This window comes from Talpa europaea (assembly GCF_964194135.1).
Source record: "Talpa europaea genome assembly, chromosome: 8".
Lineage (NCBI taxonomy): Eukaryota > Metazoa > Chordata > Mammalia > Eulipotyphla > Talpidae > Talpa > Talpa europaea.
The window spans coordinates 53,061,508-53,079,191 of NC_140075.1; the positions used below are offsets into that span (position 1 = coordinate 53,061,508).

The 17,684-nt window shown below is 37.9% G+C and overlaps 1 protein-coding gene across 2 annotated transcripts in view; it reads right to left on the reverse strand.

Moving 5' to 3' along the window:
* The window catches only part of AAGAB (alpha and gamma adaptin binding protein), a gene marked incomplete at both ends in the record, with an annotated part of 46,554 nt that overhangs the window by 12,317 nt on the left and 16,553 nt on the right, over positions 1-17,684 (reverse strand). For both annotated transcript variants that reach the window (XM_084241146.1, XM_084241145.1), the window contains one exon: positions 15,506-15,589. In XM_084241146.1, coding sequence (XP_084097272.1) covers positions 15,506-15,589 — 84 coding nt within the window. The remainder of the gene's footprint in view (positions 1-15,505; positions 15,590-17,684) is intronic.

Consider the following 17,684-nt stretch of genomic DNA (forward strand, 5'->3'; position numbering starts at 1 on the left):
CATCTTGACAGTAAATGAATTAGCTGGGTTGAAGTATTTTTAAAAATCACTTAATAGAAAAATAAGAACCTTAAATTTCAGAATCTTAACATTCATAGATGACTATGAGTTTATGATGAGGTTTCAAGCTGATCAACTAAGTTGGAAAGACTTTTGCTCAATATTGTAACAGTGGAGAATTTAGTCAACTAGTAAGCAAGTTTGTTTACTATTGCTTATATGTTCAGAAGTTAGAAACAAATTACACCATCAAAAAAATTTCATTTTTGTTTACCTAAGGCAGATTACTTGTACATTTATGTTCCTGAAAAAGCTTAAATGATTATATTGCACACCCATGATTTTAAAGAAACTCGGTTGTACCCAGTTCAATGTTCAGCAAAATTTTGCCCATGGTCACCCACTGCGAAACTATTCCCTTCACAGAAAAGGATTAATCTTTCCATGTTTGCCAGATTTTTCTCCCCAGGATTTAGGACATGGAAATGTCATTCCTATCGGAGGATTTATTCTTTCAGTAGGTAGTTGTTGAAATTGGCTTTCGCATATCTGGTTTTATGGATGCCACAAAACACTAGACTAGGAAGGAATAAATCAATCAACCCACTCAACTGATTCTTCCGGAATTTTAGAACCGCAGAAAGGGGAAATTAAGTGATAATACAAAATAAATTACTATGGAAGGCGTAAGTATATCAAGCTCTGGTCCTAAAAACATCTAGTGCAGTTTTGGTTAATTAATAAGTTAGCACCAGTGGAAAAGATAAAAATGATAGTATCATGAAAAAACTCTAGTGGTACCAGTGAGCAGCATAGTATTCTAGAACCTAGCAAGTGTATGAAACAAAACTATAGGCTACAGAATAACATGAAAGAGAAAAGTGTCACCTTGGGGATAAGCTTTTATGTATTTATACATCTGTGATAAGTTATAAGAAAAGTTGAAATATATGAAAACATTTTGGATACTTCTTTACAAACTAAAGGCATGTGCTAATATAGAAACAAAATACAGTATTTTTTCCCCTTCTAGTTTTCCTGCTCTTCTCCTACTTCTGGTAGTAACAGGATAAGCATATGAATCTTAAGACAGATCAAGGGATGGATTTGAATCCAGTTCTACTACTTACTGTGTGATCTTATACAGGTTATGGCCCCTCTTTACCACAGTTTCTTCAGTAGCTTTACAGAGCTACTGTAAAGGTTAATACTAAAAGCTAACATTTACTGGATGCCAAATATGTGCCTGGTAACATTCTAAGCACTGAACACACAATGCTTCTTTTATCCTCACAGCAACCAAAGTATGACTTCTACACATACACAGAAATCAACATATAGCTTATCTTCTTTTACAAACAATTTATTTTACTATTCTCCTTTACACAGCAAACAAAAACTCAGATTGTCCAAAGTCACATAACTGGAACCTGAATGCTGTGAATCTAAATTCCATACTTTGTCCATTAAGCCCAGAGGTAATATGTACAGTTCAGTCAATGCTTGATATACAAACACTGGCTATGACACAAACTTGGGTCAAATGCAAAAAGATGTCTTTTTATTCACATATAGCTCCACTTTGTCACTAATCCTTCTTAATAGCACTGACTTAGACTGATTAAATGACACTAAACAGGTCAGAACTGAAACATTAATCACATGCCACTATTAACTGATCCCAGTCTCGTAAATCCTGAGGGCACTGGTCCCCAAAAGTAGTGGCAGAAAGGCAGCTAGGCCCCGCTGTTCTTCAATGTCCCTCAAGTACATGTAGACAAGGCTTTCTCAGTCTCAGTGCTATGGACAGATAAGGCTAGATAAATCTTTGCTGTGTATGGGACAGGGCAGGGGCAATGGAGGGTGGGTGTTTAGGAGATGGCCCTGTGCATTCTGCCATCTACCTAGCCTCTATCTACCCAATGCCTCCAGCACTGCACAATATCCTCTGGGAGACAAAAGCCAGAAGTGCTAATGGCCAGGGGAGGTGCCAGAGTGGCCAGACACCTCATAACCTTCTATGAGACACCACCAGTGCCTGCCCTCACTGGTGAGATGCCACACCCATGCCAGGGGAGGTGACAGAGTGGTCTGGAGCCCCATGACATCCACAAAACTTCACTACAGCCACCCACAGTGGTGAGACCCCTGACCATGGAGAAGGGAGGAGGCATGCCCAGAGGAAGCCCCACCTACAGCAGCTGGGTCCTCAAGCAAGTAATGGGGACAAGGAAAAACCCAACAACACCTAACAGAGTCCTCAAGGAAATAGTACAACACAGAGAGAGAAAAATCTCCAGAACCCAATATTTAAGACGTGAAAGATATGTTCTTCCAATTAGATACAAAGCATAAAGTTGCAATGATAAAGAAATTCAAAGAAATGAAAGAAAACTCAGAAAAACAAATGAATGTCCTTTGAAATAAAATCAATGAACTTAAGATAGGAAATGAACCTCTAAATAAGTGGACAACGGGGTTTTAAGGATATAAAAAGAAATACAGGAGATGAAAAACTCAGGAGAAATGGAAGTAGACTAGATCAAATAGAAAAGCAAGTCAGTGTACTCAAAGATGCAAATGTACAAAGAATCGGGGTAGAGAAGAAAAAAAACTAGTAAGAAAAGAAACACTTTGAAAAGATCTGCAAAGAAATAACTCATACAAAACAAATGACTCGCTCAAAAAATGAGAACTAAACAGTTCTCCAGAGACAGACTGCAAAGAGGCACATGAAAAAACTGTTCATCATTACTTATCATTACGGAAATGCAAATGAAAACTAGGATGAAATACCACCTCACACCTGCAAGAATGGGGCATATCCAAAAGGCCAGAAACAACAGGCACAAGGAGGATGTGGAGGAAAGGGAACGCCCCTCCACTGCTGGTGGGAATATAGATTGGCCCAGCCCTAGTGGAAAGCTGTAAGGAGGTGTCTCAAAACATTCAGAATGGACCTGTCATATGACCCAGTAATTTCACTGCGAGGCACCTAACTAAAAAATTAAAAAACACTCATTTGAAAGGAAACTTGCACTCTTATGTTTATTGCAGTGTTATTTACTATAGCTGAATTATGGAATCAACTGAAACGCCCCCAAACAGATAAGTGGATCAAGAAGATGTGGTATAGATACACAATGGAATACTACTCAGTTTATCAAAAAGATAAACTCATGCCATATGGCAATATTGACGGAGCTGGAAGGGATAATGCTAAATGAAATAAATCAGGAGGAGAGAGAAATACCAGAGGGTAACACTAATATGATGAATACAGAGTAACTAAACTAAGTCAAATAAAGACAAACTTAAAACTAATCCTTGAAAGCTGACTGCAGGTCTGAAGCTTCCAGAGGGCGGAGGAGGTAAGCATGGGGGTGAGAGAAAGAGGGAAGGAAGCACAATGGACTATGGTGGTGGACTAGGGGGGATTTGGTGGTGGGTGCACTATGGCAGCAATATCTGATGGGGGTATCAAATGTTACCTTAGTTAAAAATAAATTTAAATAAATAAAAAACAGCTGCTGATACAGAGTTAATAACCTGGACAGGAATATGTCTCAAGTTTTAAGTCATTTCTTTTTTTTTTTTTTTTTTTTTTTTATAGAGGCATGTTTTTATTTATTTATTTATTATATTTGTTTGTTTGTTTTGTTTATACATGCACTGGGTATAGTCAGAAGCGCGGGAGGGTGAGAGAATTCACCAGAGCCAGAGTGGGGAGCAGAGCAGGCAGAAGGACCGAAGTACACTGCTGAGGGGAGCAGCGGGTGGCAGGAGAGGTCTGCGCACCATGTGGGATCCTCCTCCGCTGGCCGGGGAGCAGCCGGGGATCGAACCGGCGCCGCAGAGGCCGCAGAGCAGCTTCGCAACCCAGCGCTCAACCGCTGCGCCACCGGGGAGGCCCAATTTCTTGAAAAGACTTTCAATGAAGAGTAAAAATACTTACCATCTCTACCTCCTATTAGAATTCAAAATACCCTCCTCTTACTCCTGGGAAACTTCTCTGGATGAATTCAGCTCATAATCTTTAGCTGCCTCAGTGACATTTCCCTTTGTTGTCCTTACTGTCCAATTAGCCCTTTAAAGAACATGCTAGAATTAATAACTATCTGGAGTCTGTCACCCTCAACTGTATTTTAAACTCCTTGCAGATGTAGACAAGCACTAATGGTTCCTGCCTTCCACAGCTCCTACTACTGAGTGTACAAGGGACATGCTGATACATTCACTGACAGTCTATTACAACTGTCAGACAGAAGCTGTAAACATTAAACAGATGATGCTACTTCAAATTTATATATACTGCTCACAATGTTAAGAATTTTCATGACTGCACCCCCAAAATGCTGTAGATTACCTGTTACATATTTTGTGTGTTCATATTTCAGCTTTCATTCCTTTAAAGCAACAATTATTTGGTATCATCTAAAGAAGTTCAAACTGCCTCATATTTTAAGTTTTCTTAATTATTCATATCCTCTCCTCACAAAATACTTTCACCCATAAGATAAAATCATAATCATAACTAAGATATTTCAATTTACACAGGTGTACCTATTTTTAATATTTTTAAATCAATCACACTATTTGCATGAAAAACTATTTAAACAAGTACTCCATCAGAAATCACTAATTATTACAGAAATAAACTGCCACTTTTATATCATATTCCACTTCTATCTGACAAATTGAAATGTTTTGAAATCAGGAAAGAATTACAAAAATTGATTACTTTTACTAAAATTACTACTTGAAAAGGGCAAAAGTTTTAAGTAACAGTATTAAAAACTGTGCTTACAGAGAGACTTCTGCATCAAATCTGGCCACATGACTGGCTTTGCATTCAGGAGTCTATGCTCTACCTATGACACCCAAGTCACCTGCTCACAAGTCAACAGCTTCTGCTAACACTTGAACATTTAATGCACATGACCACAAAGTAATCAGACTATATGTCTTCTTTCTCCTGCATGCAAACTATATATTCACTGTGGAAAACAGAAGTAAAAATGAAAATGAAATCACTGAACAAAGATGCCAATGAATACTCTGGTATATATCCTTTTTTTTTAATGCATTTACACATAAATTCTTAATAAACTGAACATGAGAACGAGCATTATCTTCCAAAGTTGAAAAAGAAGGTTTTACACGAACTCTGATAATGGTTCTGCTGTTAAGTCCTTCCTCCAGAGCCTGAAGCATACTCTTAAAAATCCTCAAAGGAATGTTTAAGATCAAGTCAAAAATCATTCAGAACTAAGTGTTAGGAATAATGACAGCAATGAAACAGTTTTTCCCACTGAAGAAAAAGATGGTTTTTCTTGTGTGGTTCATAAGTAACTCTAAAAATAATTCCAAAAATGTTTTTGCAAGGTGGTCACAGAAGGTGGTCTTCAATGCCTCCACAGTAACTAATTCAAAGAGATTGCCCATCATTCATATGCTTATGGATAATCCAGGGGTGATTTTTTAAAAGAAAGTCTCACTATTTTATTTATACATTTACTCTCTCTCTCTGATTTTTCATAACTCCCACTTCCCTTTGCTCTTAACAACACAATCTCCTCCACCAAATTAAGCCTGTGTGTGTCATTTACACAATATTAGAAGTGCTGGGATAAAAAGCAACTCGTGGTGCCTCACTGAATTGAGTTCCACAAACTCCAATATTATAATTCTACTCTATCCTAGAGATTAGGAAACTTGGGGTCCAAGTCTTTTCCCCATACACAGGTGGAAACATCCCACAAATACCCTCTTCATTAACAGTTCCTTCCTCTGACTAGGCTGATGTTGTTTGTATTTTCTGTAATATTGGACTTTTTATTTAATCATCCTTTTTTTTCTCTCTCTCTCAAATTTTATATTACAGGCTAAAACAATCTACTTTATCAGGAGAGTGGTCTGCTCAGTTAACAGGTAGCCTGTAGACCTCGTGTTTTTAATACTTATTTCTTTCCACTTCTCTATATATCAGTTGTAAATAATTCCTTAAGATGGAATCTGGTATCTTATTATCAAGTAAATTCGGGGGGACATACATTTGTAGATGTTCAACTCGCTTCATTTATAATGAGAAAACTACCATATAAAAAAACTCTCATTTCTACCATGAAAATTCCACTTAATCCTTACCTACCTGCAACACTGAGTTTATACTATAACAGATAAACTAAAAAATAAACTCTGGATTTCTGAAATCCAATCTCTACAATTATTGCTTATACTGGGGAATCAATGTCACAAATCTACCATTTGCTTTGTCCAACTGAGTAAGGGCAAGTTAGGATAATCAGGTAGCTTTAGGGACAGTGTAGGTAGGGACTTCAGGGGAGTTAAAGAAGCTCCGGAGATTAGGGCAACAAGAGGAATAAGGGAAGACCCAGAGATCAGGGCAACAAGGACATTCTGGATGAAGGAAGATAAAAGACAAGGGGTGTGATGTAGGAAGATCCCAAATACAGTAGCAGACTGAGACCACAGAAAACTAACCATCACAGAGAGACTAATGGAACTTTAGAATAATAACGAAAGGACGTATATATTCCTGAAGCAAGACTCCATAACAGCTTTCTTTGCCCCTCCCAGGTACTTTATATCTGGGAGCCTTTGATCTTTGTCCTTTTTCCCTAAATAAACCTTTCTTTACTCTCTGAGACAAAGCTTGCTTCTCTCTGCATACTTATCTGAAAAGTCTTACGTGAATTCGTTGTTACAGCTCTACCAGACAAGAACTTGTGGGGATCACCAGAGTGAAAAGAGGCAGCAACAGCAGCTATGTTGACAGTAAGACCGCACACTGGCATCACAATCCCACCTCTGTCACCAACTAGAAATATCACAAAATTTCTGTTTCTTGCCCTTCACTCAGTGTTGGTGTTTGTAAAAAGACCCACTGAACACCCAAATACCACAAGTACAAACATTTTTAAACCATGAGGGCACTCATCAGAGCCTTGCGGTAACATGAGACTGGCAGTTTAAGCAAGGACCCTACTTACAAATACTACCTTCCTATGTGAAATGATCAGTGACAACCTCATATGAAAAGCTAAGCAAAATCACCAGGCTTCAACTAACCATCATGTTTCCCTTAAACCTTAAAAACAAGTCTTATTTACCAAGAATCTCTCAAGTTCTTGGTAGTGCATGATGCCTAGATCATTTACAGACAACAAAGTGCATTGCAACTTGGCTTTTTGATATACCAGACCAATGGAAAGAGAAGGAAATCTCACTGAAGACCAAAAAAGTGTTTGGGAGTTGCCAATCAACCACTAAAATTTGTTACATTTGGTGTAAAGCACTGATCCAGTCTCTCCTCTCATGATGGTGATAAAGAGACATTACCAAATTATTAGAGACCCAAGGGGTAGGTGCCACAGTCATAAACCTGGCTAAGACTGAGGGGAACTCAAGTAGGCAGCTGAGATTTTATCCACATCCCTTTTCTTACATCACTTTCAAATTTACATACAATGAGCAAACTGATGTGGATAGAGATATGTAAAAAGCACAGCACAATTATAAAAGTAGTTCTAACCACTCATTTCCTGGACCATGTGGAGTCACATTTAATGCACAGAAGCTTGACCTTTGCAATGAATACAGTGATATTCACTGGGGGATTTCCTCTAAGGTAGAACTTCGTATATATACACCAGATCCTTCAACTCAATGTTTCTAGACTGTTTTTATCACGGCACCTACAGGAAAAATTTCCATTTTGCTCCCTATTCATAATCAATACTTTTGATATTCAATGTGTGGGTTTTTCCACACCAAACAATTCTGATTCTTTTTTTTTTTTTTAAAGATTTTTTTTTTATAGAGGCATGTTTTTATTTATTTATTTGTTTGTTTGTTTGTTTTGTTTATACATGCACTGGGTACAGTCAGAAGCGCAGGAGGGTGAGAGAATCACCAGAGCCAGAGCGGGGAGCAGAGCAGGCAGAAGGACTGAAGTACACTGCTGAGGGGAGCAGCGGGCGGCAGGAGAGGTCTGCGCGCCATGTGGGACCCTCCTCCGGGGGCCTGGAGCAGCCGGGGATCGAACCAGCACTGCAGAGGCTGCAGGCAGCTTCGTAGCCCAGTGCTCAACCTCTGTGCCACCGGGGAGGCCCAACAATTCTGATTCTTGGAGGACATCAACTACAATTTAACTTAATTCTGATACTAATTGCCCAGAGTTAGTGCTGGCTCAGCAGGTAACAGCTCAGTCCCACAAGGCTGCCCAACCCCTACTTCAGATATCAACTGCAAGCCCAGAAACGTCACAATACTTCTGACCAATTGATTATAAAATGAGGGTACCCACATAACTTCTTCAAGGTCAATAATTCACTAGAACAGTTCACAAAACTTAGTAAAACAATCTACTTACTAGATTACCAATGTAGTACAAAAAAGAGCTGGATGGAGGAAACGTGTATGGTGAGTATCAGAGCACGTCATCCTCCCAGCGCCTCGATGTGTTCACCAATTTGGAAACTCTGTACCTTATGGTTTAAGGCTCTTATGGAGGGTCCACCACTAAGCATGAGTGATTAAATCATTGGCCACTGGTGATTAGCTGGACCTCCAGTCCCTCTTCCCTCCCTGGAGAAGAGAACAATGGGACTGAAAGTAATCACATAGTTGCTGCCTCTGGCAACCTGGGTCCCCACACCCTTAAGGGCTTTCCAGTAGTCATTTCATTAACATAAACCTGGGGATGGTTTTAAAAAAAAAAAAAAGGTGGGGGAGGGGCTCCTTATGAATAATAACAGAGGTTTCATTTACCTTATTGCTCTGGAGCTATTTCAGGAGGCCAAACTAAAACCAAATATTAATCTTTTGTATCGCTGTAGAAACTCTGTGCCAAGAATTGGGGACATACTCCCCCGAGGGTATTTTCAGACTTTTTTTCCTAATCATGGCACACCATCCGCATTAGAATATTAATATCACATATATACTATATATATTTATGTACTACATGTGAATCTGTGTTCTATACATGAAAAGTAATTTTTTCACCCCCAAGAATTCATTCCCACCCATCTGGGCAATGCCCCATTAAGAACTGATGCTTTAATTTGTATAAGACATTAGTAAAGCCAAGAATACAAAACTAGGTTATTGCAAGTTATATCTCTATATTAGGAAGATTTATAAACAACTGTGATACTATACAACCTGTTTGCTTCTGTAATCTGAAATTAATTAACACAAGGACTACTGTATATAACTACTTTATATATACTAAAATATTTATATAAATAAGACATAAATAAAACATTATATAAATAAGAGTTTTAAACCAAAGCAAATAACCTGCTATGAATCTAAGTAAAATAATTTTAAGTAAACTATCACTTAAAAGCTTAAGTATCAACTAGGCAAGAACCTTATGTATACTTTGGATGAAGTACAAAACAATGGGATAGTCAGTATCAACACTATTCTGACAATCTTGAAAATTAATTATAGACAAGAAGCAAAAAAGTGCAAAATTTCAGATATTACCATGACTTCCAATCAGTCACTAAAATCTTACTCATGCCAGACCACCTAGGCTAAGGGAATCTTAAAGGGAATGAACACATCTTGGCTCTGCCAATAATTTCCCATGCAGTGTGGGTAAATTATATAACTGGTCTGTGTTCATTTCCTACCCAGTCAATAATGTAAATCAACTCACGGTAATGGTAAAACACAATACTTCTGACCAGGAGATCCATCTTAGCTACTAACTCACTATGAACATGGACAAGTCCCCTCTCCTTCCTGGGGCCTCATTATCCCCATTAGTAAAAAGCTGCAGACATGTCAATTCTTTTCTAAATGCCTTCACCTGGCTAATTCACACATACTATCAAGCAAAACAAAGCCCCTTATTAAATTCTGTAAAATCCAAGAACAAGTAAACTGGGTCAACCTGGCCACTACAAGACTTGGTAGCGAAAACACTGCACAGAAAATACTGGATGAAAAACGTGACTGCTCACCAAGACAACAGCCTAGAAGAAGTTCAGGCCAAATACCTTCCTAACTTGAATTAGGGAAAATTGTCATTCATGGAAATTCATTATAACTCCCTTTTCAATTTTATCTACTTTCTGCCAGGATCATCTTAGGGTAATGTACTCCACAAATTACTTACTGCTGTGTACGATAAGGCCTTCATTTTATTTATAACATTTTAAAACATTTTAAGCTTCAGGGACCGTCCCTGAGACATATAGCAGTCGGGGTTTAGGAATTAAGCCTATCTTTATCCTATATATACTCTATACTACAGATTTCAATTAAATCCTTTCTCAGTTTTGTTTTTCCAAATGTATTATTATATCAGACAATCTCCATTCTCCCTATCCCCTTGACCCCTTCAGTAGCACTGAGTTAAATCTTTTCCAGTTCTGCTGGAACTTTCTTCACCCCTCACAGAGATAGAGTGATCAAAGCCAGATGAAAGCCAGTGACAGGGAGAAGCAAGGTTTGAAAGTAATCACTGAGAGAAAATTTTCCCACTGTTCTTAGCTCTATGACACCAAGTAAAATAAATATCCTTTCACTCAAACTACCAGCATTAAAAGATATTCTATTTGCTGAGAATGAACACGACAGTTCTTTGATAGCTCTATGTAATGAATTGCTTCTAGGACTGCTTCACAAAGTACTGAGGCAGCTGTTCTTTGAAGCAACCAACCAAAGAGGAGGGGTGATCCTCTATGCTATAAAAGTCATTCCTGTACTGGATAGATTAGCACAAAAGTTCCTAACAGTTTTTTTATGCAGTTGCAAGATATGATATCCCATCCACCCATTAGTAATATCTGGTTTACTAAAGTGGTTGCCAGTGCGAGCCAGGCAACTATCTTGAAAGATGTATGAAGCATTTGATATGCACACACTCATCCTCAGTGGGTCTCAGGAAAGAATCACTAAGTTACTCCTAAAATCTCCTCTGAACATAAAAGCCTATTCATATTTTCATACACACAATATCTATTTGAAGGCAAATGTCTGTGACACTTTGCTGCGACCATCCAACAGACCACCTCTGGCTCCCCACGCCCAGTCATTCCCCCTGATATAGTCATACTTTTAACTATACTGGCATTTTCTCAAATACTACTATCTGAATTCTTAGTTCAATGTGTATACAGATGATCCTGGTTGTGTCTCCCTGTGGTCATGACTTCCATTTCCCTGAAGAGTATCTTGTGATGTGCATAGTGGCCAGTTTTGTAGCTTCTTTGAAAATGTCTATTCGATTCCCTTACCATTTTAAAATTGGGTTGTCTTTTTATTATTGAGTTGTAGGAGTTCCTAACACTTTCTAGATACTAGACCCTTATAGATATACAGTTTACAAATATTTTCTTCCATTCTGAGGGTTATCTCTTTCTTTACCTTCTTGAGTATGTCATTTGGGTATAAACATTTTTCATTTTGGTGAAATTCAGCAGTCTGTCTTTTCTTTGGTTGGTGGTGTATTAATTTTTTAAGGAAGAAATTAGAGATAAAATGTTGTGAGAATATCCTATATTAAAGACAAATGATTCAGATTTGTAATAAGCAGAGAACTGAATTGGCCACTCATTTAAATCATAAATTTCCACTTAGGAAACACATCTATTTTATTTTGATGGAAAGTAGGAAGGAAATTACTTATTTCTAAGTTCTTGATAAACTGATTATTTAGACTAAGTACTTGACTTTGGATGCCAAATGGCCAACAAATTGCAAAGAAATAAAATCCCTATCAGATCTATATATTTTTAGTGGTATTTGTTGCAAAAGCTAAATTTCCATAGTCCTTATAGTCTTGGAATTGTTTTTTCAAACTGAGCACATTCCAATGCATCTTTAAAAGCTTCAAACTAATAATTTTTCTAAAACTGCACAAAATTAGAGTAGCATGATATAACCTCAATGCTTTATAACTGCTCAATAATTACTAAATATACTATCCCAAAGAATCCATCATGATTACAGTAATTTTTCTAACAAAAAACCCCTAGTAATTAGGGTCCTGAAAAGATATCTAATACTGCTCTAATATCTTTATCAACCAGCTTTTTGATAAAAACAAGTTTATAAAGCTTAAAATGTGAATTTACTTCATTTACTTCTGAATTGAATTTCATAAAAATGGTTAAAAAAGGACCTCCCCGGTGGCACATCGGGTTGAGCACAGTGCTGTGAGGCTGTCTGCAGCCTCGCAGCACGGGTTCAATTCCCAGCCGGCGAGGGAGATATCTACATGGCACGGCAGACCTATCCTGGCAGACCTATCCTGTCTTGCCCGCTGCTCCTCTCAGCAGTGTTTTCAGTGCATCTGCCTGTTCTGCTCCTGGCTCTGTCTCTGGTGAATTCTCTCACCCTCCTGCGCCTCTGACTGTACTCCAGTTCTTATATAAATAAATCTTTAAAAGAAAATGGTTAAAAAGAGAAACTTTACATTATGTATATTTAACCACAACTTTTGAAAGTCTTTTTTTTTTTAAAGTGTTTCACTCCTGAAACAATTATTTTTTTTTTAAAGATTTATTTATTTATGCAAGCACTGGGTACAGTCAAAAGTGCGGGAGGGTGGGAGAGAATTCACCAGAGCCAGAGCAGGGAGCAGAACAGGCAGAAGGACCAAAGTACACTGCTGAGGGGAGCTGCGTGTGGCAGGAGGGTGGCAGGAGACGTCTGTGCGCCATGTGGGAACCTCCTCCGGTAGCCGGGGAGCAGCGCAGGAATCGAACCAGCGCTACAGAGGCTGCGGGCAGCTTCACAACCCAGTGTTCAACCACTGCGCCACCAGGGAGGCCCAACTTTTTAAAGTCTTAAGAGGAAAAGAAGACAGAGAATAGAAGAGAAGGAAAAGAGAAAAAAGGGGGAAGAAATTAAAGAGAAAAAGAAGTGCAGAAGATAGAGACTCCCAAAACAAGTAAATCAGAGCAGCTGCTTGGCAGACAATATTCCAGAAAAGCCTACTAAGAGAAAGGTACATTTCCCTGGGCCTTCAGCCAGATCACCAGCAAAGCAAAGCTCTGCAAGAAAGCACAGGAGGTAGGTGACCCTGAAGAGTAATATGACCTACTATATATTCATACAGAGTTTTATCTCAAATCTAAGATGTGGGGCAAATGTCACTGTATTTCCAGAGCCAGGGCTCCTCCTAGAGAAAAAAGTTAAGTTTCCTTCCCACCACAGAGGCCAGAATCCTCTTAAACATCGAATTAAGGTGATGGCACTATTTTGGGTTTTGGTTAATGGCAAACTAGTGTACCAATATTGTAGAAAAAAGAAAACAAAGAGACCTCAGTGCAAAGAACCATGAAATGTCCTGAGTACCTCTCTACTTTGCAGTTCTCTTAAAATTATTGTTTAGTGTCTAAAACAAGCAGAATGGCTTTTTTCCCCCAGAAAATACCTTTGAATTCAGTCCAGCTTCTAACTTTATAGTCATGAATGTAAATTACAAAACAGGATTTCCTTATTGTATAGCTTAGGAGAGAGATTTTTCAAAAAGCGATTGAAGTCAATTAAGCTCTTCTAAAAATACTTCTCATAAACATAACAAATACCAAATAGTGTTAATCCAAACGGATCCAGTTTATTTACTATACCTTAAACATTTTTTATCATGACAGACTACAACAATGCTTCATTGTAAGTGCTCAGAAAGGATTTGCTGAATGAATAAGTACCAGACCTCCACTTGAGTTTGTTTTGGTAACAGGGAGATGATAACATAGGATAAAATCTCCTTATTCCTTCTAGATCTAACAGGGTCTTATTTTGATTGTTACTACTATAGAATAAAATCTAGTATCTTTGCAATTCAATACAACAGACACATTAGACTCCCCCTAGGAAGAATAGAGTGGGAAGCAGGAAAGTGAGAAGAGAAGAAAGGGGAGGAAGGAGTACCTGACTATGCCAGACAGAGCTTCTCCAATGGTGACAAAGATTACATCAGAGCTCAAGCAAGCTAAAGGGTCCCAATCTCACTTTAACACAAGTTTCAATCAAAAATTAAAATGAAATAGTCTATCTACTTCAATAAAACTGATCTACTTGACCCTCTATCTTAAGAAAGATGAGGTAAGCTCATTGTAAATATGACTTTTTCATTCCCTTCTGCAGTTTTGCACGTTCGTTTAACACCCTTTTTGAGACAGTCCGGTACTACAAGAGAGAAAAACAATACACAGGAGCAATTCCTAAGGACCATGTGATGGGCTGTTATCGGACAATTGGACTATGCACTGGCCCCCAAAACTTCAGAATATGACCTTAATTGAAAACAGGGTCTTTGATGATGTGATTGGTTATGATGGGGTAATTACTTGAGTAAGGTGGGTCTTTAACTGAATGATTATTGTCCTTACAAATATAAGAAATTGGAATACAGACAGGTACTCAGGGAGACTATGAAGATTGGAGTTATGCTGCATAAGTCAAGGAAGTACCCAAAGCTGGAGAGTGGAAGACAGCCTTCACTAGGACCTTCCGAGGAGGCATGGCCCTGCTGACATCTTGATTTCAAACTTCTGGCACTTACAACTAGGAGACAATAAACTCCTGTTGTTCTAAGCCATCCAGTATGTGGCACATTGTTACTGCATCCCCAGAAAACTAATGCAGAAAATAAGAGGCCAACGTGTACCAACTAGCCTATGCTCTTTAAATAGCATATCAGATCCAATCCTGCACCCCATGACTACTGTCACATTAGTCCAGGCACCAACACCTTACTCTTAATCTGCAAAAGCTGTCTGGTCTTCCTCACTTCAGACTCTTTCTTACCTTCCTCAGCTGCCAAACCCACCTGCACACCACCATGACATCAACCTTTAAGAGATGCCAACCTCTTTGCATTGCTCTCTTGTTAAAAAACAATTTCTAGTAGCTCACCAATTCTCATAGGAAAAAGTCCAGATTCTCCTGTCTAGCATTCAGGCCTCTCTTTTCTAAGCTATTTCCAACTGCTGTGCAACATCTTAGAACATACAATCATTATTCTTGATGCCATGCCTCCTCCCCTGCTTGTCACCCTTGTCCTTCACCAATCTAAATCTTGATCCATGAAAACTACTGCTTAGTCTCCTTTCCTCCTCTTAGCCCTCTCTATATACTAAAGTTCACAGACAAGGCTCTATCTCTGACCTCTATGCAATCCTGCTATCAGTCACTCTACATTCATCTCAGACTGCCTGGCATGGTTACCTGGCCTTTTAAATGTGCCCACTGATTTCACAGCTGGAATCAAATCTGGAGGTTATTTCTCAATGCCAAGGACAGTGATAGACACAGTACAGGGAAGCTCTAAATTTTTACTGAATTAACTATTATACATAGCTTTTTCTTCAATAAAGACTTAAAATTGAAAAAAAAAAAAAAAAACCCTACAAATGTCATATACTCCTAAAGGTTTCACATATATCCGGATAATTTAAAGTTCACATGGAACAAGAAAAAAATAAATGACTTTTAGTCCCAACTTACTTACCATTCTTCATCACGACATTGGACCAGACATTGGCATTCAAGGCTTGAACAATTCGCTTTACTCCTGTAGATTCTGGGAAGTCATCTAATCAGAGAGGTGGAAAGATATGTGTGTGTGTATATATATTTATATACACTTACATACACATTTATTTTTATATATATCCCAAGTCATATTTTTAAAAAACTGACTCAATTCATTTGCCTATTTGTTATTTCACATTGTTAGTCACATTAGTCATGCAGTAAGAAAAAAATTAAAACTCCTGAGAAGAATATTCTAGAAACAAATGAAATAAACACACAATGTAAGAGGATTATAAAGCCACCCCTACTGCCTTGTCAATGGAAACCACTCATATTTTCCTGAAAATGTTAGTGTCTATTAATTACACAACCCTGGGATAGGACTAGCAATAACAATCTTGGTTACTTATAGTGAATGAGTTTCCTGAAGGCAAGAACGGTCATCTTAGTATGCTATAAAATCCTATAAAATGCCCTATTTTCTTTCACAAGCCATAGAATAATGATTCCCCATGGTAGATACCTAGAGAATCACTTCATCAGAGAAACAAAGATTAAGAATGAGAAATAAATTACTATAAGACAGGCAAGGAATCATAAAAAGCAAAAAAAAAAATTTATTTCAGCATTGGTACTATCCTGCTTCTGAAATTTAACTGGTACTGTTCCAAGTAACAGGGCAGTATCCTAGCTAGTATACCAATAGTAAGGCGGTATTCTCAGCTGCAATGTAGGTATGAGTGTGCTCAAAGGAAATGGATATCCTAAGACAATGAATACTGTAAATCTGGACATGGAAAGTGGCAGAAATAACTTTCATGTAATTGAAAGAGAAAAGTCTCTTAAGAGTTTATAATGCACATTCCACATAGAACCTATCTCTAGTGGCTTTTGTGATCCTGGTTTAAGAAGGACAGAATTAGAAGTCAAAAGATCTGAATTTGAATCCAGCCTCTGTAACTTCTTTGCTATTTGATCAAGAGCAAATAATTTATGCCCTTGGGATGTGGGATGATACTACTCTGTGAAACCCACTCTTAACAGAAAGATGCACTGGAACTGATGATTTACTGGTATAAACGTCCTATATAGACTGCAAACTCTTTGAGGTAGGAATCATGTTCAGGAATCATGTTAGGTATTCCCACAGCCTAACATGGTGCCTGAAACACAGCAGGCACTCAAGGATTGATGAATCATTTAAATACCAACCTAATATAAATATGGTGAAGATTAAACTGAAAATACTCTAATGAGTTTATCACCATCAATGTTTAAATGAAGAAATGTTCATCTTCGCTGTAAATGACTCAATTTTTAGAAGAATAACTAACAGATCAGATAATATAAACAGGAACCAAAATATGGTCTGAAATAAAGAGGTAGAACCAGTAAAACGAAAATAGAAACAAGCATAAAATGTCATAGTGATTGATATTTGAATAATACATTGAAATAAAGCATAAGGGTACATGGTTTGGAAACTATAAAATAATTCAAGGAAGGTTTTAGTTACTTTACCTAAAAATATCAAGAACCTATTTGAAGATAAAGCTGAATTAATACAAGAACAGCACAGACAAGGGGCAAGGAGCAGTATATTGGTATAAGGGAACAAAGACTCCAAAATGAAATAGACTCTATTGTTGACTCTTAAGGGAAGCAGGAAAAGAAAATTCTAGTGCCAGAAAGAAGCCAACCACACGAGATGACTGCACACACAAAGCAGGGCACAAGTTTCAGGGAACCTAGAAAAACATGGCAAGAGAAACTAGTTGCTAATTTTCAATATTCTTAAAAATGTACAGGAAGAAAACAGCCTTTTTAATTCATCTATGTCTTCCTTTCTGGCAGGGTTAGTTTCCCAAATGTAGTAACATTTTGGAAAATTTCTAAATATGCCAGAAAATAAAAAGATATTTCTGAATCCCTAAAAGTATATAGATTTGCAGTAATAACTTATATCCTATCTATCTACTTTAATTCAATTTCACTGTTCCTGCTTAGTTCATCTTTTAGAATGACTGGCATCTTCTCAATGCCACCTCCCAACCAGTCCTCTAACAAGTCCAATATGGTTTCCATTTCTGTCCCCATGGAACAGCTGATATGTAAGAGTCCATGGTACTAATGCATGCCTAGGACTTCTAAAG